Source organism: Erinaceus europaeus, chromosome 20 (assembly GCF_950295315.1).
Source record: "Erinaceus europaeus chromosome 20, mEriEur2.1, whole genome shotgun sequence".
In the NCBI taxonomy this organism is placed as follows: Eukaryota; Metazoa; Chordata; class Mammalia; order Eulipotyphla; family Erinaceidae; genus Erinaceus; species Erinaceus europaeus.
In genome coordinates, this window is record NC_080181.1 from 12261501 (window position 1) to 12283485 (window position 21985).

Consider the following 21985-nt stretch of genomic DNA (forward strand, 5'->3'; position numbering starts at 1 on the left):
GCTGTGAGTCTGGCAAGTGAGCTCAGTGAGCGGCGTGGGCAGGGGGCCCCCTTCAGTGGATGCCACCCAGCTCAGGTAAGGCCCTCGCCCCTGTGTCCATGTGACACTCGTGGTCGTGAGGCCCCTAAGAAGGAGCCGGACGCTGTGTCAGGGTCAGTGAGCTGTGAGGAGCCCCCACATAGTGCAGGAAGCCAAGAGCCTCACTCATGGGGACCCTGGCGCCTGCACAGAGGGGAGGGTCGTGGGCACGGGGGCGGGGGCTCATCTCCTGCTGCCGCTCTCTCCCCAAGAAGCTCCACTGGGGCAGGTTCAGGAAGCACAGCGTCTCACAGAGCCCCGAGACTTGAGAGAGAGAGAAGAGCCTCTCAGTGCTGCCACTCTAAAATGGATGTTTTTAAAACCCTATTTATTCATTTATTTTTCCTCCAGGGTTATCGCTGAAGATCAGTGCTGACACCATGAATCCACTGCTCCTGGCAGCCATTTTGTTTCTATGTTACTGGGTAGGACAGAGAGAAATTGAGAGGGGAGGGGGAGATAGAAAGAGAGACACCTGCTCACCTGCTTCACTACCTGTGAAGCGACCCCCTGCAAGAGGGGAGCCAGGGGCTCGAACCCGAATCCTTGAGCGGATCCTTGTTGAGCACTATGTGCACTCAGTCAGGTGCACGGCCACCTGGCCCCCTTTAAGATTTGTTGACGTGAGAAACCAAGGTGGGGGGGCGGGCACCAGGGAAGGAACCTAGGATCTCGGATACATATTTACTTTTCATTTTAATGAGAGAGCTACGGAGAGAAAAGACCAGAGCACTGCTCAGCCCGGGCTTGTGGTGGTGCGGGGGGTTGAACTTGCAGCCTCAGAGCCCCAGGCATGAAAGGCTCTCTTTGCAGAACCACTATGCTGTCTACTCCCACCCTCTGGGTACGTTCACAGGATGAGAAATACACCCAGTTCTCAGAGGAGAGACGTGCTCAACATGGACCCTCAAGGCTTCACATCCTCAGCAGCAGGGAGCCCCCAGAAACACGTGTGGTAGGGCAGCAGGGGGCATGAGGGCTGCCGGTCCAGGCTCCCACGGGTCCCCCACCCCCACACAGGCTCCGCTCACCTTTTCCCTTCATGGTGGTGATGGACTTGGAGTCACTCCAGTTCCCGATCCCACGGCTCGTCACAGCCGCCACCTTTGCAAACCAGAGCGGGAGTGAGTGTCAACCCAGGCAGGGTGCCACCCGCAGGGTGATGGGGGAATCTGAGGTTCAGAACTAGGGCAAGAGGAGGCTGAGGTAACAGGAGCACATCTGGGCTGGGTGGTGGTACACCCAGCTAAGTATACACACGGCCGTGGGCAAGGACCCCAGTTCAAGCCCCATCACCGTCCCCGAGTGGAGGGGGGAAGTTTCACAAGGGTTGCAGATCCCCCCCCCCCCTCTCTCTCTCTCTCAATTTAAAAAGAAAAAAATAGCTTCTAAGAGTGGTGGATTCCTGGTGCAGGCACCTAGCCCCAGTGATAACGCTGGTTGGCACAACAAACGAAAACAGGAGACAGGGCATGTGGGGAGAGTGGGGGAGGCGTGATGCTGGCGTGACAAGGTGCCCAGAGGAGGCTGAAATTCCCCTAAAGGGCAGGTGCGTGCAGACACACACACACATGCGCACAGGAAGTATCAGTGCAAGGACATCCCTGTCCACAACCCAGGGTTTAACCAACAGGTCTTGTGCAAAGCCTCTTTTGTAAAAAATAAGCATTTTTATTTATTTGATAGAGACAGAGAGAAGCTGCTGCACTGCTTCACCAGCAGGAAGGGCTGGACACTTGAACCTGGGTCCTTGTGCACTGTGGCACTCGTGTCGTGCCTGACCACGTGCACCACTGCCTGGGCCCCGAGCAAAACTCCTCTTCTGTTAACCACATGGACCCCGTACTTCACAGGAACCCTGCAGTCTCGGCCACCCGTGCCACCTATCAGGGCTCCTCGGCCCCGCGCTCGGATGGGGGACAGGCAGGGACGGGGCAGCCGAGGCCAGAGCTCTGGGTCCCCGGCAGGTCCAGCTCACGACCAGGAGCCCCTGGTCCACGAGTGACTTCAGGACCTTGGTGACAGAGCGAAGAGAACGGCAGCCCCCACCCTCTGGGCAGGACCCGGTGAAAGCTGGCTGGGAAGGGCGTGGGGGCCCTGGGGGTGGGCAGGGACACACACCCTGACGCTGTACTGCGTGTTGAGCTGCAGGTCCCCGATCTCGGTGAAGTTGCCCGCAGACCTCTGGGAGGCCCACACCCTGGAGCCGCTCCGGCTGTGCTCCACCTGGGAGAGAAGACAGGACAGGCTCGCAGCCAGCAGCAGAGCCCACGGTGACCTGCGACCCCAGCGGGAGGCTGCCCCGTGTCCCCAGGGCTGTGTGACCCCGAGCACCCCAGGACCCCGGAAGCACTTACTATGTACTCTCGGACCAGGCCGTGGGCGTGCGCCGGGGGAGCCCAGCGAGCCAGGATCACACCGTCCGCCTCGAGGTGCAGGGACAGCTGCAGGTTCCCAGGGGCATCCGGCACTAGGAAAGGGAAGACACGGTGAGTAAACTGTTGCAGGAAGCCCTGGGTGCCACAAGCACGAGGGTCCAAGTTCAATTTCTGGCACTGTGTATGCCAGAGGCAGGTCTGCAGGTGCCTTTCTTTCTCTCCCCCTCTTGCCCCCTCTCAATTTCCCTCTGTTCTATCAAATGAGATAAAAATGGAGGGGAGGGGATAAGGAAAAAAACAGCCTCCAGGAGCAGTGGATTCACAGTGCAGGCACTAGGCCCCAGCAATAACTCTGGAGGCAATTAAACAAATCCTCTGGTTCATATTCCCAGAGGGGAAGAAATGCTATGGGAAGATAACTAGAGGGCTCTGAACTGATTCCATCAGGACCCAGAGACAGAAGGAAAGACATTGAGAAGTATAACAGGTGTAGGTGTGACTTAAAATGGAGAAGAAGGCACGACCATAGACAAAATGGGAAAAAATGTAAATAGACAGACAGACAGTTGTAGGAATAATAGTCGGGCCGGGCGGTAGTGCAGCGGGTTAAATGCACATAGCATAAGGACCTGATTAGGGATCCCGGTTCAAGCCCCTGGCTCCCCACCTGCAGGGGAGTCGCTTCACAGGCACTGAAGCAGGTCTGCAGGTGTCTGTCTCTCTCTTTCCCTGTCTTCCCCTCCTCTCTCCATTTCTCTCTGTCCTATCCAACACGGACAACATCAATAACAATAACAACGGTAACAGCAATAGCAGTGGGAAAAAGATGGCCTCCACAAGCAGTGGATGTGTAGTGCAGGCACCGAGCCCCAGCAATAACCATGGAGGCATAATAATAATAATAGTCAAACCATATCTATGACCTTGGGAGGAATCACTGCAGTTTTCAGTGGAAGGAAGGGGGACACAGAACTCTGGTGGTGCGAACGGTGCGGAATTCTACTGCCGTTATTTTGTAACTTTGCGAATCACTAAAAAATAAATATCCTGTGGGCCCAGGAGGTGGCACAGTGGGCACCACGCTGGCCGCAAGTAGGAGGCCCTGAATTCAGCCCCTGGTACTGCACGTGTCAGGTCAGTGCCCTGGTTCTCTCTTTTTCTCACAAATAATTGAGCCTTTTTTATTTATTCCCTTTTGTTGCCCTTGTTTTATTGTTGTAGTTATTATTGTTGTAGTTATTGATGTCGTCCTTGTTGGATAGGACAGAGAGAAATGGAGAGAGGAGGGGAAGACAGAGGGGGAGAGAAAGATAGACACCTGCAGACCTGCTTCACCGCCTGTGAAGCGACTCCCCTTGCAGGTGGGGAGCCGGGGGCTCAAACGGGAATCCTTATGCTGGTCCTCAGGCTTTGTGCCACCTGCGCTTAACCCGCTGTGCTACCTCTTGACTCCCATAACTGAGCCTTTTAAAGAATCTAGAGCCAGCACTGGGAGCATCCACCAGCAGAGGCCCACACCTGGTGTCCATGCTGCCAGCCTGGAGCTCACAGGGGCTGCAGGTTCAAGTGTGAACCACCGGGCTGCTGACAGCCAAGCTTGGAGCCTGAGACCTAGGCCTGCGACCAGGGCACCCGGGGTGTGTCTGCTAAGGGCTGAACCAACTTCTCAAAGGCACAGAATTTCTCCAGATGAATGGCTCCTTGGTGACCCAGCACCAGCACCTGCAGGGGATATTCCTGACCTTCTCTTTTGTGACTGCTTCCAGCCAGGTGAGAAGCCACAGCAGGAACCAGTTTCACCATCTGCTAATAACTGCCTTTCCTAGTGCTTGTGCCTGGCTCTGGGCCTGCGAGGGTGTGAGAGGGGTGGGGCCCTGCCTCTCTTGAGGAACGTCCTCAGAGGTGAGACTGAGTTAACCACGTAGCCTCAGCTCCAGCGTGACCTGTGTCCCCGTGAGAAGACTAAATGAACACGTGGACACCGGCAGAGCGACGGACAGACAGGAGGACACAGGAGAGGGCTTCTAGCAGAGCCAGCCCTGCTGACTCTGTCTTGACAGGGACGCTGCTGCTGGTAAGCCACCCAGTGAGGGGGTGGGGGCCTTAAAGCTCCAACAGACAAACAGAGTGGCACCCAGGGAGCTGCCAGTCCTCGTGGACAGAACTCTGTGCAGCCCATTTCCGAATCGTCAGCCTCTAGAGCATAGTAGGTGCTCAGCTAGCAGGCATGGGAGGAAAGGCAGTTGGGTGGGCTGTTTCCAGGAGTCCAGCTGAGCTGCTCCGGGGGACGGCTGTTCAGTGTCTGCTGGGGCTGCCCAATGGGCCGTCCCCCAAAATCAGCCTGCAGAGTCACAGCCTGCAGAGTCTCCAGGCTCCCCAGGCGTCAGCCTCAGAAGCCTCCAGGGGCCCCAACATTCCATGCACAGACCCCAGGAAAGCTGCCACTCTCTGCATTACTAGTGTGGCTTTTGAGGCTGGCCAGGAACTTCCTGGGTACCCGAGAGGTGATCAACTTTTTTCTTTCTTTCTTTTTTTTTTTTTTTTTTGCCTCCAGGGTTATCGCTGGTGTTCGGTGCCTACACTATGAATCTACTGCTCCTGGAGGCCACTTTTCCCATTTTGTTGCCGTTGTTGTTGTTGTTATTGTTGTCATCGAGAAAGAAATCGAGAGAGGAGGGGAAGACAGAGAGGAGGAGAGAAAGACACTTGCAGACCTGCTTCACCGCTTGTGAAGTGACCTCCCCCCACCACTGGCTGGTGGGAAGTGGAACCGGTGAAAGGATCCCGGTTCCAGCCCCCGGCTCCCCACCTGCAGAGGAGTCGCTTCACAGGCGGTGAAGCAGGTTTGCAGGTGTCTGTCTTTCTCTCCCTCTCCTCTCTCCATTTCTCTGTCCTATCCAACATGACAGCAATAACAATAACAACAAGGGCAACAAAAGGGAAAAAATAGCCTCCAAGAGCAGTGGATTCATAGTGCAGGCACGGAGCCCCTGCGATAACCCTGGAGACAAATAAATAAGTAAAATTTAAAAAATTAAAAAAAAAATGCTGAGTGAGTAGCAGCCCAGGCTGGCTCCAGTCATGTTCTCTCCAACCCAGAGAGTATGCGCCCGGGAAGAGGCACCCCTATGCTAGCCTGGCACTGCAGGTGTCTTATCTTTCTCTCTGTCTTCCCATCTCTCTTGATTTCTGTCCCATCCAACAACATCAATGGCAACAATAACAATAATGACAAGGGCAGTTGCTGTCAACTCTCACCAAGCCTGCCCTGAAAGAAGTTCTGAAAGGTCTCCTATGAACAATCAGATCACCATAAACATGCTATATATCAGAACACTCTAAAAACTACAATAGTGGCATTAAAATATCTTCAGTCTATAATATCAGTAAATGTCAACGGCCTGAATTCACCTGTTTAAAGACACAGAGTAGGAAGATGGATTAGAAAATACAACCCAACCACCACATGTTGTCTGCAGGAATCCCACCTAACTCAACAAGACAAACACAGACTCACAGTGAAAGGATGGAAAACTACCATACAAGCCAATGGACCAGAAAAAAGGGCAGAAACAGCTATGCTCACATCTGACATAATAGACCTTAAAATAAATAAAATTTAAAAAGACAGGAATGGACATTACTTAGTGCTCAGAAGATCAATCAATCAAGAGGACTTAATGATTATCAGCATCTATACACCCAAGGAGAGGCCATCTAAATACATCAAACATCAACTGAAAGAGCTACAGCAATATGTTAACAGCAACCCAGCACTAGTAGGGGACTTTAACACCCCACTCTCTCAACTTGACAGACCATCCAGGTAGAAAATCAACAAAGAAACAAAGGAGCTAAATGAAGAGATAGATAAACTGAAACTATTGGACATTTTCAGAGTAAAAATGGTGATTTCACCATTTATCAGCCCGTCTTGGATGGAACTTGAAAAAAATCATGTTAAGTGAAATAAATCAGAAACAGAAGGATGAATATGGGATGATCTGATACACAGGTGAAAGTTGAAAGACAAGAAGAGAAAAACTAAGCAGAACTTGGACTAAGCAGAATTATTGCAATTATTATTTAATAATTATTTATTGCAAAAGTAAAAGATTCTGGGGGTGGGGTGGGGATTTCAGGTCCTGGAACAGGATGGCAGATGACCTAGGGAGGTTGTATTGTTGTGTGGAAAAAGGAGAAATGTTATGCATGTACAAACTATTGTATTTACTGCCGACTACAAAACATTAGTCCCCCAATAAAGAGAGAACTAAAAAATAGTAATAATAAAAAATTTAAAAAGACATGCAAAGGAAGGGGCAAAAGAGATCACGTAATGGCATACAAAGAGATTCTAATAGTGAGGCTCTGAAGTCCCAGGTTTAATCCCCTTTAAGCACCATTATTAGCCAGAGTTGAGCAGTGCTCTGGTTAAAAAAAAAAGGGGGGGGGGTCGAGCAGTAGCACAGCAGGTTAAGTGCAGGTGGCACAAAGTGCAAGGACCAGCGTAAGGATCCTGGATCAAGCCCCTGGCTCCCCACCTGCAGGGGAGTCCCTTCACAGCCAGTAAAGCAGGTCCGCAGGTGTCTATCTTTCTCTCCCCCTCCTCTCTCCATTTCTCTCTGTCCTGTCCAACAATGAACGACATCAACAATAGCAATAATGACCACAACAAGGCTACAACAAGGGCAACAAAAGGGGGAAACAATGGCCTCCAGGAGCGATGGATTCATGGTGCAGGCACTGAGCCCCAGCAGTAACCCTGGAGGCAAAAAAAAAAACCAAAAAAACACAGTGGACAGAATCAGAAACTAAGCTTTCAATCTCTCTCTCTCTCTATGGAGCTGGGATGTCATCTAGGCTAATACCACTCCTACACTAACCTTTTTGTTCTTGATCGATTTGTTTATTTTCCTTTATTTTAAACAGGGAGATGAGAAAAACACAGAAGACAACCACTGCACTGCCCCACCATCTATGGCACCTTCAGCGTCAGTGCTTGAACCCAGGGCCTTGAGCTTGGTAAGATGCAAACTCTACCACATAAGTTTATCTCCCAGTCTCTGAAATTAACTTCTTTCAAAATAAGGTGCTTTGTTTGTTTGTTTGTTTGTTTTTAATGAAAGAAAGGGAGAGAACAGGGCATCCCTCAGTTCCGGCTACTGATGGAACCTGGGACTTTTCGGGCCCCAGAGCTCTAAGCCCTGTGCTGGCTCTGCTGATGTCAACTTCTTGTGGTCCAAGCACCTCCCCTGCCTTGGAGGAGGAGGAGGAGAAATGCCCATTGGCTTAGGCAGGCCCAGAGGCCTCGGGCACTGTGCTGTGCAGGCTGGGCACAGGCATCTCCTTCCCACACTCCGGGCACCCTTGGGAGAAGCTCCAGCTCCACTATGCCATCCAAGGCCCCGTTTGAGCCATGACAGTGGACCCCCCCCCCCCCCAGACACACACACACTTACATCCTTCTGGCGTCCTCAGCGTGACCACGTCGTTGCTGGTGTGCACCTTGCTCAAACACTGCACTTGCACTTTGACCTGATACGTGGTGTCAGGCTTCAGGACCTTCAGCACCATGTTGGTTTTGTTGCTGTGGGTCTCCAGAGTCTTCCAGAGGCTCTCCCCCACCACCCTGCATGGCGGAGGGAGGGCAGCGTCACGAGGCGGGTGGGTGCGGACTGGAGGGGCCTGGTCCCCGGGGGACACGCTGCTCTGCTGTTAAAGGAGGTGCTCTGGGGACAAGGCAGAGCAGGCGGCAAGACAGGCTGTGCTGGCTGACACACTGGAGGTCAGGCTCAAGCCCTGACAGCAGCACGGGCCGGAGCTGAGGGGGCTGAGCACACATAATACTAAGTGCAAGGACCAGTGCTGGGACCCTAGTTCAAGGCCCCGCCCCTCACCTGCAGGGGGGTCGCTTCACAAGCTGTGAAGCAGGGCTGCAGGTGTCTGTCTCTCTCACTCCCTATCTCCCCCTCCTCTCTTAATTCCTCTCTGTCCTATCCAACCAATAAAGTGGAAAAAACGGGAGCAGTAGATTTGTGGTGCCGGCACTGAGCTCCGGGATAACCCTGGAGGCAAGTGTGTGTTTGTACACACAGACACACACACACACACACAGATTTGGAAAGAGGTTCGAACCTGCTCTCACAAAGTACAGCAACAAGCCAATGTGACACACTAGAAGTGCACTGAATGTGATTTTTAAACAGAGCACTGTCCTGTCGGGAAGCAGGAGCGACAAAGACGTGAGACCCAGTTCACACACAAGCATCCCAGGAGTGAGGACGGTGGCGGCTGCGTCTCCGAGGAGGAGGGACCCACCTATAGTAGACATTGTAAACACAGGAGGCCAGCGGCATCTTCTTGGGCCGCATCCAGGTCAAGGTGACGTCCCCGGAGAAGTCTGCTGACCACTGGAGATTCTGCACTTTGTAGACAGTGAGCTCATCTGGGGAGACAGAGAACGGAAGGGATGGTCTTCCTGGGCCGCACATGGGCTGGTCCTGGTCTCAGTGTCGGGCCGCAATGCTGTCATCGCAAAGACATGGCAGCGGAGGCCAGGAGGTGGCACGCCCAGCTGCTCACACGGGCTACCATGTACAAGGACCTGGGTTCAAACCCCTGGTCCCCATCTGCAGGGTCTGCTCAGCCTCCAGTCAGTACGCCACGTCCTGGGGTCCCGACTAGCTCTCCCAAGGCTGCCACTTCTCAGTGGAAACAACAGGCTGGCGACTGTCACAGGACGGGCAGGCCTTTGTGGGGGGGCATGAAGTCACGAACTGGGACCCTGGTAAAGGGACTGGTGACCCCCGCACTCACTCGCTCCCATCCCTGCGTGAGCACGCAGTCAACAGGGGCCTCCTATGAGCCAGGGATCAGCCACTGCACCTGCAGCAGCCCTGACCCAACACCAGCCCCAGAGCTGTGAGGAGCCACTTCCTTCCCACTGCGTGTAGACAGCTTGACGGTGGGGGTCGGTCTGGCACTGGGCAGGGCCAGGACGAGGGCTCCGTGCTTTCCAGGCAGAGAGGGCTGTGCTGGGGCCGGGGAGACTGCACAGTGGTGGTGGTGATGCATCAGACTTGCACCCTGGACCCCAGGGTTACCGAGTACCCCTCCTGCACTGCCCTGAGCAGTGTGCTCTGGTTCTGTTGCTCTTGTGAGAAGAAAGAAAAAGGACTTGGCCCCAACCTGCAGGGGGGAAGCTTCACGAATGGTGAGGCAGGGCTGCAGGTGTCCCTCTCCTACTCTATCTCCATTCCTTCCGCTAGACTGCGGGGCAGGTGCTGGGATGCTTCTAGTTCTGCTCTGGGAGCCCTTCTGTTACACTGCTTGACGTTGTGGTCTATTTACATGGCCATTCTGTTACATTGGTTTGGTCTCACTCCCTCTGCCTCCGGGAGATTTTGGTTTAGCCCTTGCTAGTTCGAGCTTCTTCCTTCTCCCCGCCCCCTATCCTACGTACTTCCTGGGTTCCTGACTCTTCCGCCAGAGGAGAGGAAAGAGAGAGAAGGAGGAGATTGTGATTAGAGATAACTTAGATTGCGCTGTGTTCCACGTCAATAAAGAAATACTGCTCTCCACTCAGCCATGAGTCCCTGGTCGTCTGCCTCCCGCCCGCGAAGCTAGCCCGGCAGCAGGGGCGCCTCTCACCACTGCAGACCCTCTCGTCGCTCTCGTCTGAGCAGTCCAGGAAGCCGTCACAGCGCTCAGACAGCAGGATGCAGGCCTCGCCATCCTCACAGCGAAACTCCGAGCTCAGGCAGGTCAAGGTGCTGTGAGTGGCTGAAAGAGAGAGAGATCACCTCGCTGAGCCCGAGAGCAGGGCTGCCTGGGTCCCAGGGCTCAGGAGAGGGGAGACGGCGTGTGGCCCTGAGGACACTTGTTTCTGCTCCAAAAGTGGGGTACCTCACAGTGGGACCTGAACACCTCCCTTTTCAACAAGAAAGGTCAGACATTGTCTGCCCCCAGGGAGACGGGAAACCTCTGGAGTCAGACTAACTGAAGAGAAAATTCTAGCTCTGGGGCCAGAAGACAGTTATCCCCGCCATGCAGCTCACACCTTACCAAGCACAGAGCCCTGGTGGAACCCCTATGCCACATGGGAGACCATGAGTGCACCCAGGAAACTCCATGGATGGCGAGGCAGTGCTCTGGTGTCTCTCCTGTCTTATCTCAACATAATGAAAAAAGTAGACCTGGGAGACCACTCAGTGGCACCAAGCATGCCCTGAGTTCCTTACCTGACACCCTGCTAAAAACAGTAAAAAAAAAAAACACCAAAAAACATCAAGAAATAAGTCTTGGTCGTGCCTGACCTCAAGCAGCACTCGAGTCCACTTCCCTGACAAATGGCTGGGGGTGACAGTGTCATCACTCCCGAAGCCACAAACCCCTGAGCTGGAGCTCGTGAAAGACGGTGTGGCCAAGAGCAGGCGTCAAGCAACCCCAGCAGCTTCCCTCTCTAACTGCCCTGCTGCCGGGATGGCTGCGTGTCCGGGTAGGCGCTCTGCTCTGGGGCCTGAGGGGCTGGCTGCTGGCGCCAGGACTAGGAGAGGAAGCACGGCCTTGAGAGGCAGGCTCATGGGCAGCGTCTTCACCCTGGAAGACGCCGGGGATGTCTTTGTCACCTAGGTCCAACGGCACAGAGCACCATCCTAGTCTCCGCTGTACAGTGGTGACTCACTGTGGCGTCCGGTTATTTTGCCAGACAGAACGAGGCAATCAGAGGGGCCAGCAGGAAGTGTGCAGCTTGGTGGGTGTGAACCATGGCGGGATGCTCCCCTCACCCCTAAGTTCTGGGAGTGGACTGAAACTCCAGCAAAGGCTCACGGGAGGAGACACATGGCTGGAGTCAGGAGGAGGAGGAGGAGGCTGTCTTTCGATGCCCAGCCTGCACCCTGGCCATACGCAGGGCACAGCCCAACACAACTGCCACCTTCTGGTGAGGACTGATGGGAAAGGAGAATTCACACCTCTCTGCCTGGATCTCTGGGGTGGACACACACGGACTTCAGCTCGGCGTCATTTTTATAAGAATTCTCTCAGATATAGTAGCTCTCAATGGGAGAAGGGAAGAACCATCAGCATCCACCCGGCGGGCTCTTCCAAACCATAATCCCCTACTCCAGGAAAGTCTTTGCCCTTTTTTTTTTTAAAAAAAATTTTTTAAATATTTATTTTTGCTTTTGTTGCCCTTGTTGTCTTTTTTTGTTGTTATAGTTATTGTTGTTGTTATTGATGTCATTGTTGTTGGATAGGACAGAGAGAAATGGAGAGAGGAAGGGAAGACGGGGAGAGAAAGATAAGACACCTGCAGACCTGTTTCACAGCCTGTGAAGCGACTCCCCTGCAGGTGGGGAGCCGGGGACTTGAAACGGGATCCTTACGCCGGTCCTTGCACTTCGTGCCGCGTGCGCTTAACCCACTGCGCTACCACCCGAGACTCCCAGTCTTTGCCCTTCTTTTTTTTTTTTCTTTCCTCCTCCAGGGTTATTGCTGGGCTCGGTGCCTGCACCATGAATCCACTCCTCCTGGAGGCCATTTCCCCCCCCCCTTTTGTTGCCCTTGTTGTAGCTTCGTTGTGGTTATTATTATTGCCCTTGTTGACGCAATTCGTTGTTGGACAGGACAGAGAGAAATGGAGAGAGGAGGGGAAGACAGAGAGAGAGGGGAGAGAAAGACAGACACCTGCAGACCTGCTTCACCGCCCGTGAAGCGACTCCCCTGCAGGTGGGGAGCCGGGGGCTCGAACCGGGATCCTTACGCCGGTCCCTGCGCTTTGCGCCACCTGCGCTTAACCCACTGCGCCACCGCCCGACCCCCAGTCTTTGCCCTTCTAAGTGGAGTGAGACGGGTTTGCCTTGGGAGGATTGGCAGGGAGCGTCAATCACAGAGAAAATCGCATTCAAACATTCAGAGAACTCCTAGAGAAAGCTCAGAGACTCTGGCGGCAGTTAGCCACCCGCCTACAACCCACCCTCCATCAATACATCCTTTACCTACCCATTCCTCCACACGTCTGTCCGTCCATCCCCCCATCTGTCTCTTCATGAAAGACCTACTGTGGACCAGACACTAGATGCCAGAATGTAACAATATGCACAAGAGCAAAGGACCCTGCCTTCTGCTGAGACAGGCAACAAAGACAGACGGCTGCGTCAGTCACACAAGAGCGTCAAAGAAACAAGGAGAGGCGCCAGGCGGTAGCACACCTGGTTACTGCACACAGCGCGAAGCACAAGGATCGCGAAGATCTGGGTTCAAGCCTCTGAATCCCCACCTGTGAATGGAGGGGGGGGGGGTGTTGCTTCACCAACAGTGAAGCAGGTCTGCAGGTGTCTTATCTTTCTCTCCCCACCTCTGTCTTCCCTTCCTCTCTGCATTTCTCTGTCCTATCCAACAACAACAACAATAACTATAACAATAAAACAACAAGGGCAAAAAAAGGGAATAAATAGTTAAAAAAAAGAAAATAACTCTTTTTTTTTTTTTTTACAAAGAAAGAATATGTATGTCTAGATCCTTAGCCAATGTTCTCCATGCTTTTCATGCAAAAATGAGTCGTGACTTTTCCAACAACCCAATAAAGTCACCACCCATTTGGATATATGATGTGAGATATTCAGATACAATTTGAGGGGCTTGACTCAGTGTCACTGTGACTGACTGGAGATCTATTTGTAAACAAGTGTGTACTTAGACTTGTGAACATAAGCAGGGTCTAGATCACTCTGTGGATTGTGTCAGTAAGGAGAATTCTTAAAAATTAAGAGGAGGAAGGGAGTCGGGCTGTAGTGCAGCGGGTTAAGCGCAAGTGGCGCAAAGCACAAGGACCGGCATAAGGATCCCGGTTCGAACCCCAGCTCCCCACCTGCAGGGGAGTCGCTTCACAGGCGGTGAAGCAGGTCTGCAGGTGTCTTATCTTTCTCTCCCCCTCTCTGTCTTCCCACCCCCCCCCTCAATTTCGCTCTATACTATCCAATAAAATGGAAAAAGTGGCCTCCAGGAGCAGTGGATTCATAGCACCAGCACAGAGCCCCAGCGATAACCCTGGAGGCATAAAAGGAAAAGAAGGGGGTCGGGCGGTGGCGCAGAGGGTTAAGCGCAGGTGGCGCAAAGCGCAAGGACTGGCATAAGGATCCCGGTTCGAGCCCCCGGCTCCCCACCTGCAGGGGAGTCGCTTCACAGGCGGTGAAGCAGGTCTGCAGGTGTCTATCTTTCTCTCCCCTTCTCTGTCTTCCCCTCCTCTCTCCATTTCTCTCTGTCCTATCCAACAATGATGACATCAATAACAACAACAACAATAAAACAAGGCCAACAAAAGGAGGGAAATAAGAAAAAAACAAGGGGGTACAATGAGTGATGGATGGTGGGGTGTCACTTCACATAGCAAAGTCAAGGAGGGGGACTGTGCTCAGAAGGGTACTGTTTAGGGCATTCCCAACAAAACCCCCAACACACGATCACTCTTTTTGGTTAAGAATGTACTGAAATACCTTCAAAAAACAGTGAGTGGGATGTCTGAAAGCTTTCTGCAAAACAAGTCTCAACAACGCACAAGCAGGAAGCCGGTGTCAGGATGTAGAAGTGAGCCATCACCTGCCCCCCGAGGTCGTCCCCCGGCCAGGGGAGACAGCCTGTTTCACTGCCCTGTGAACTATCATCTCCAGCGTGCCTCTGGAGGGAGAGGAACACAGTCTGCGTGCACTTGTTTGCCTGAGACGGCCCTGCTGCTTTCGGGGGTGAGTGTGGGGTCAGTCTGCTGCTCTGTTTTAACATCTCTCTGTCCATATTCTTTTCATGTAAGCATAGAATTTTTACACTAACCCCTGACTAGCACGTTGTGAGCTTTGGGCATCCTTAATACCCTCACATGAACTCACAACACAGGCAACCTGGTGAAAAGATAATGGTTCTAAGTGGAAATCAGTAAGATGTAAATAAAACCTCCAGGCTGTTACTAACCCATGATCCTCTCTGAACCTTTACTTCCCTTGCTTAGAAATGGCGCTTTAGGGGGGTCGGGTGGTCACCCAGTGGGTTAAGCGCACGTGGTGCAAAGCGCAAGGACTGGCGTTAAGGATCCCAGTTCAAGCCCCCAACTCCCATCCTACAGGGGAATCCCTTCACAGGTGGTGAAGCAGGTCTGCAAGGTGTCTGTCTGTCTCTCCCCCTCTGTCTTCCCCTCCTCTCTCCATTTCTCTCTGTCCTATCCAACAACGAACGACATCAACAATAATAACCACAACAAGGCTACAACAACAAGGGCAACAAAAGGGGAAAAAAATGGCCTTTAGGAGCAGTGGATTCATGGTGCAGGCACCAAGCCCAGCAGTAACCCTGGAGGCACACCAATTAATCACTCATAGTGCAGAGCACAAGGACTGGCGTAAGGATCCCGGTTTGAACCCAGGCTCCCCACCTGCAGGGGAGTTGCTTCACAATCAGTGAAGCAGGTCTGCAGTTATCTGTCTGTCTTTCCCCGTCTTCCCCTGCTCTCTTGATTTTTTTTTTTTTTTTTTTTAACCAGAGCACTGCTCAGCTCTGGCTTCTACTGGTGCAGGGGATTGAACCTGGGACCTTGAAGCCTCAGGAATGAGAATATTTTTGCATAACCATTATACTATCTCCCCCTGCCCTCCTCTCTCAATTTCCATCCTATCCAACCGCAGCAACAACATCAACAACTACAATGGAAAAGAGATGGTCTACAGGAGCTATGGATTCACAGTGCAGGCACTGAGCCCCAGTGATAACACTGGAAGCAAAAAAAAAAAAAAAAAAGAAAGAGGGAGAAAGAAAGAAGTGTCACTTTAGCCGGCAGCAGCAAATAAGAAGCGAGGCGTGGCAGTGACACACATATCACACTGTGCAAGGACTCAGGTTCAAGGCCCCCTTCCCCACCTGCAGGGAGTTCTGCTTCAGGAAGGGTAAAGCAGGCCTGCAGGTGTCTCTCTGTCTCTAGCTCTCCCTCCCCTCTGTCTCTATCGAATAAATAAATAACAAGAAAAAGAAAGACGAGAAAGCAGAGCACCAGCAGTGGGGCCTCAGGTGCCCAGGAGCCCCGGGGGTGGGACGGCGTCCTGACTACTCACGGCAGTTGGCCTCATCCTGACCGTCTCGGCAGTCCCGGCGGCCGTCACACCGCCTCCAGTTGGGGATGCATTTCTTTGGCTGGTGGCACTCGAACTCAAACCGGTCACAACGCCCAGTGTGGGTGGGTGTGGAGGCAGCGGTGACATTTGCTGGGAAGAAAAAGATTCGTAACCTTCATGTTCTTTTTTTTTTTTTTTTTGTGAGGAGGAGCTGGCCAGCCACAGCAGCAACGGATTCAAGGTGTCAGGAGCTCACAGAGCTCGGGGGTGACAGTGGGGACATGGGGACAGACAGGAGCTGCTCAGGACAAAGACGGGACAGAGACGAAGCCTGGGACCTCGCTGCAGGAGACCAAAGTGGCTCTGTGCTGGCCATGGGAGAGCGGGTTTCGCAGAGAAGGAAGAAGGGGGCCGGGCTGAGAGGACAGTGGGCAAAGGGGAGGGAGCACATCCGTCCAGAGCCAAAGGAGGATCCCTGCTTGGCACAGATGTTGCAGCACTGGGATTCAAAGCATGAGGTCCTGAGTTCGATTCCTAGCTTTGAATATATGTACACAGTATCATGTGATGCTATTCTTCTTCTTCTTCTAGCGTTTGCCATGTGATGCTATGATTCTCCCTCTCTCCACTCTCAAGTCAATACATAAAATACATTTCATTAAAATAAAAAGAAGAAAGAAAGAAAAAAGAAACTATGACAGGCTGGAAAACAGTGTTGCACCCAGTAGAATGCACACATTGCCATGCTCGGGCCTGGGTTCAAGCCCCCGGTTCCCACCTTTGGGGGGGAAGCTTCATGAGCAGGGAAGCAGTGCTGCTGCCCGTGTCTCTGTCTCTGTCCTTCCTCTCAACCCCCCCCCCCTGTCCTACTGAAAAAAAAAAAAGATTCCTGGGTGTGTCATGGGTTTATCCTGTAGGCCCTGAGACCCAGTGATAATCTTGGTGGCAAAAAGAAAGAAAGAAAGACAGGAAGGGAGGGAGGAAGGAAGGAAGGAAAGAAGGGAAGGGAAGGGAAGGAAGAGGGCAGATGAGGGGGACTCTGTTCGGTCGGCACTGCAACCAGGCCTCAAGCATGTCTGTAGCTGGGGAGACGGTTCTGCAGGTAGAGTGCATGGTGTACAGGCACAAGGCCCTGAGTTCAATTCCCTGGCACCACCTATGCTGGAGCACTGTTTTTGGTTTATCTCATGAAAGGAATGACACTTTAAAAAATTCATCTTTTAAAAGGATTCGGATTGACCTTCTGAATGGGAATCCAAGAAAAAGCTGTGGCCACGGGTGAGGAAAAGCAGAGGCTGGGGGGCTTCCTTCTCTGCGGGGACAGATGAGGAGAGGGGACTGTGCAGAGCACAGCCAAGCACGGCCTGATCTCTTCCTAGAGCAGAGACTCCTTGCGGAAAGTACGCCTGCTGACCGTGTTGTGGGGCCGTTAAGGGCAGGCACTAGGTGGGGGTCTCAAGGTCCGAGCCCCTTACCCCACCCCAGAGAGGCCTTGAGCACAGACTCAGCTGCCTCTCCACGTTTTTCCACTAGATGGCAGTGCAGGCCTTCTTTTCGGAGGATAGCAGCCAAACAGCTTTTAAACCCAGGCCTGGGCTGCAGAGGGCAGCGGGCAGTGGGCTGGCCGCCCCCCCCCCCATCAAGGACAGTTGGAGGGGACGGTGTGCCCCCCAAGGGGGAGGGCCAGGGCGGCACTCACGGGGCGAGGGGCAGGCTTCCTCATCAGAGCCATCAGCACAGTCCCGGTAGCCGTCACACACCCAGCTGTCCATCACGCAGGAGCCGCTGCTGCAGCGGAAGTAGTCGGGCAGACACGTGGAGGGCTGCGGGGTCGGCGAGGGCAGGGCCTGCGAGTCTGGAGCAGCACCAAGAAGACCCGGGTCACGACAGGCTTCCCCTCAGACCCCAAGGAGCCCGGCCCCCAGCCAGCACCTGAGTGAACGGCACAGTCCCCGGGCACCACCTCACCGTGGACATTCGGAGCCCACTAGACTCAGGTGAGCTTGTTTCTCGGGGGCTGTGCAGGTGAAGGGAGGGCGCGGGGCAGGGGAAAGTGTCCCACAGAGGCTGCTGGGGCTAACTCAGTGGCATCTCCCCTCGGCCTGCTCCCCCCACTTCTTGCTTTATTTGACAGGGCAGAGAGAAATGGAGAGCGGAGAAGAGATAGAGAGACTGGAGACCTGTGTCAGTGCTGGTGAAGCGTCCCCCCTGCGGGTGGGGAGTGGGAGCCTGACACCACAGAGAGGGGTCTGCACCCCACATCCAGGCTTCTCGCCCGTCTCAGCACGTGGGTCCCCACAGACCCCGATACCCGTGGCTCTGGCCCAGGAGGGAGGCCGGGCTGAGGCCAAGGGCTCTGTGGTGCTCAGGGGCTCCAGGGGGAGGCCATAGGCCATGCAGACGCCCCCTTGCAGCAGCCAGGCCTGGAGAGCTCTCAGGGCCCACGGACAGGACAGGAGGACAGAAAAGCATCTCGAAATGGGAGAGGGAGTGAGAAGAACCCACAGAGCTTCTCTGTCTCTCTTTTTGCCTCCAGGGTTATCACTGGGGCTCGGTGCGTGCACTAGGAATCCACTGCCCTGGCGGCCATTTCTTCCATTTTATTGGATAGGACAGAGAGAAATGGAGAGAGGAGGGGAAGACGGGGAGAGAAAGACAGACGCCTGCAGACCTGCTTCACCGCCTGCAAAGTGACCCCCCTGCTTGTGCTTAGTGCTATGTGCATCTAGCAGGGGCACCACAGCCCGGCCCCCACAGAGCAGGAAGCCGAGCGGGTGGGCTGCAGAGGGAGCACACGGCGGGCCCCCTGTGGGCTGGGGCGGACCGGGACCCTCGCTCTTCTTACCCCCGCAGTCCTTCTCATCGGACCAGTCCCCGCAGTCGTTCTCCCGGTCACACTTCCACCTGTTGGGAATGCAGCGGCCGTTCCCGCACTGGAACTGGAAGTAGCGGGAGCAGCTGGGGGCTTCCGTGGGGTTTTCTGAGGAGACCAACCACAGCGTCAGTCAGCCACCTGCCCTGCACCCGGGGGACACAGCGCCCACTCTGCGAAGCCCCCTGAGCCCCCGGGCCAGGGGCAGCTTCTGCGTCTTCACCAGGCAACGAGCAGGCAGCTTCTGGGACCTAGGGTGTGATTAAAATAACACCCAGGGCTGGCAAGACAGCGTGATGGTGATGCAAAGAGACCTCCAAGCCTCGGGGTCTAAGGTCCCAGGTTCAATCCCCAGCACCACCACAAACCAGAGCTGAGCAGGGCTCTAGTGGTTTCTCTCTCTCTTGCTCTCTCTCTTATTAAAATAAATAAAGTGAAGGACAACTATGCGTGATTTCATTCATAAGAGGGAGACAGAGAACTGGATCAGGGACCAGGCGGTGGAATGCCCAGTTCAGTGCACATATTGACACACACAAGGACCCGGGTTCAAGCCTCAACTCCCCACCTGCAGGGGGGACGCTTCACAAGCAGTGAAGCAGGTCTGCAGGCGTCCCCCTATGTCTCTCCCTTTCAAATTCTCTCTGTCCTGCCAAATAAAACAAGAAGGGGAAAAAAGGTCTCCAGAAGTGGTGGCTTCATAGTGCTGGCACCAAGCCCCAGACAGCCCTGGAGAAAATCAGAAAATTAAAAAAAAAAAAAAAAAAGCAAATAAGAGAAAACTGAATTACATGAACTTGAAAAATATAAATATGTCTATGAAACTACATACTTATACATTGTGTGTATTTATATGTAAAGATGTTTTTGTATTTATATACATATGAAATTACACTTATAATAATTATCTAAAAATAAGTAAACAAAAGTCATTTAAAAATTCCACCCACACCCTCCACAGAAGCCCCCGGCCCTGTGCTCCACAGCCTGGGGATGGCGGGTGTTCTGCCATGGCCCTGACACTTTGCCAAAGGAAGGAGCCAGCCGCTGCTGCTGCTGCTGCGGATACGCCAAGGTCCCCTGAGTCCACCAGCCCCGGGCATCTCACAGGGGAGGCGGGAGGGGGCTCCACAGCCATCACCCTGACCCCTCACCGCCGCTCTCCTCACAGGCACTGTGAGCTGCCCAAGTGGGGTCCAAGGCGGTGGCGGGGACACCGGCAGCTGTGAGGGTCGGGCTCCCTCCTGCCCAGGGCCGCCCTAAGGGGGCTCACCGCAGCCGGCCTCGTCCGAGCGGTCTCCGCAGTCGTCCATGCCGTCGCACCTCCAGATCAGGCTGATGCACACGCCGCTCTGACACTGGAAGCTGAAGTCGCCGCACACCCTGCGGAACTCGGGGTCTTGGGCTGCGAAGGGACAGATGGCCGTGAGGGGCGGGTCGCTCCGACATAGGAAGGGAGGATGCCCCCACCGGGAGCAGGGAGCAGACACGTCTCCACGGCCGAGGCCCCGGCTGGGCTAGCAGGGCACTTCCTGTCACAAGACTCTGAGGAACATGCCGGAGCCCAGCAGGGGGAGACGGCTGGGTGTGAGAAAGGCCTGTTGGAGACAGTGACCGAGTTCTGGACAGCGTCAGCCCCACCCCTACCCCCACAAACACCAGCGACCACCGTGCGGGACCCCTGCAGCTGCAGGCAGAAGTCTTCCAGAAAGGAACAGCGCCCACCCCCACCCCCCCAGCCACACCTGGAACTGGCTCCCAGCCCCACTCACAGCATCCTGCGAAGGCCGGGTCCTCATCGGACCCGTCGCGGCACTGGACGAGGCCGTCACACACCATGGATTGGAAGAGGCACTGCTGTCGGTTCCTGCACACGAAGTCCATGAAGTGTGTGCACAGGGGCTCTGGGAGGGGTGCGGCGGGAGAGAGGGGCCCTGAGCGCCTGCAGACTGGGGGCTGAGCGAGGAGATACGCCCAGGTGCAGGACCCCGTGTGCCCCCAGGCTCCGCAGATGGTAGCAGGGTGACCCACCCAGTAGAGTGCACATGCTACTCAGTGCAAGGACCTGGGTTCGAGTCCCTACTTCCGGAGCAGTGAAGTGGTACTGCAGGTGTCTCTGTCTCGCTCCTTCTCCATCTCCATCTCCCCCACTCCTCTCAACTGCTCTATGTCCCATTAAGAATGTTCTCTTGCCGCCAGGGTTATGGCTAGTGGTCGGTGCCAGCACTACGAATCCACTGCTCCCAGAGATTTTTTTTTCTTTTCATTTTATTGGATAGGAGATAGGGAGGGAGGAGGGGAGGGATGGAGAGAGAGAGAGAGAGAGAGAGAGACACCGGCGGATGTGCTCCACTGATTTTGAAGCTTCCCCTGTGCAGGTGGGGAGCGGAGGCTCGACCCGGGGTCCTTGAGCTTAGTACTGTGTGCGCTTCACTGGGTGCACCACCGCCCAGCCCCTCAAATAAAGTTTTAAAAATCAAAAAAGCTACATGCTCTCACAACGTCACCCAAGTAACACTCAGTGACACCAATCAAGCCAGGAAGCAGGAGAAACTGGTGTAACGGCCCTCTCTCCAGAGTGCGATCCAAGCCCACCACTGCCCGGTGCTGCTGCTGCCCCGCCCTGCTCTCTTCCACCCCCCCCCGCCCCGCCCCGCCCTGCCGGCCCCTGGGAGCCCAGAGTCACAGGTGCAGTCCGCTCTGCTTCCCGGTGGGACTCACCACAGTGGCGTTCGTCAGAGCCATCCGAGCAGTCCTGCAGACCATCGCAGTGCTTGCTGGACGGGATGCAGGTGCCGTTGGGACAGTGGAACCCATTGCACTTCTTCTCTGAAATGCAAACCAAGCAGGGACAGTGACCAAGAGGGGTCCGCCGGGCACTCCATGCGGGCAGGGTCTCCACAAGGCAACAGGGCCAGAGCCTCCCCTCTGGCCCCATAGAGCCACCTCTAGACAGATGCTCTGCCCACACAAGCTGGCCATGAAGGGCAGGGCTACTCACTGCATCACTGCTTGTCACGGACTGAAAGTCACCAACAGGGACTTTGTATTTACTTATTTGTTATTAGACAGAGACAGAGAAATCGAGAGGGCAGGGGGAGATAGAGAGAGGGGAAGAGACAAATACTTGCAGCCCTCCTTCACCACTCATCAAGCAGGTGGGAACTAGGGCATATGTGTGCGCATAACTGGGTGAGCCACCGCCTGGCTCTTCCAGCGGGGACTCTGCGAGCCCCTCTTAGATGTGCCGCTGCGTGAGAGGAGTGTGCGGTGCACAGGGCACATGTGAAAGGGAACGTGTCCAGACCTGCATCTGCCAACAAAGGCATGTGGACAGGCTCTCTGAGGAGAGATTCCCAGGGGGACAGTGGAAAGCAGGCAGGTGAGGGAGGAATCTTGCACCGTACACCTATTTCTTACTTCTATTTTGAATGGGTAAATGTGTTGTTAACTAAGCAATTATTTAGGTGTGTGTCCTTTTATTTTATTTTATTTTTTTATCTCTATTTATTTGTTTTGCCTCCAGGGTTATCACTGGGGCTTGATGCCTGCACTACGAA

The 21985-nt window shown here is 54.2% G+C and overlaps 1 protein-coding gene across 1 annotated transcript in view; it reads right to left on the reverse strand.

Moving 5' to 3' along the window:
• SORL1 (sortilin related receptor 1) overlaps nt 1-21985 on the reverse strand; it is a 219383-nt gene that overhangs the window by 24159 nt on the left and 173239 nt on the right. The window contains exons 28-39 of the mRNA XM_060179854.1: nt 21147-21254; nt 20198-20329; nt 19699-19830; nt 18399-18533; nt 17253-17408; nt 15554-15703; nt 10110-10241; nt 8778-8904; nt 7919-8088; nt 2436-2548; nt 2200-2304; nt 1110-1182 (exon numbers count right to left, since the gene is read on the reverse strand). Coding sequence (XP_060035837.1) covers nt 1110-1182; nt 2200-2304; nt 2436-2548; nt 7919-8088; nt 8778-8904; nt 10110-10241; nt 15554-15703; nt 17253-17408; nt 18399-18533; nt 19699-19830; nt 20198-20329; nt 21147-21254 — 1533 coding nt within the window. The remainder of the gene's footprint in view (nt 1-1109; nt 1183-2199; nt 2305-2435; nt 2549-7918; nt 8089-8777; nt 8905-10109; nt 10242-15553; nt 15704-17252; nt 17409-18398; nt 18534-19698; nt 19831-20197; nt 20330-21146; nt 21255-21985) is intronic.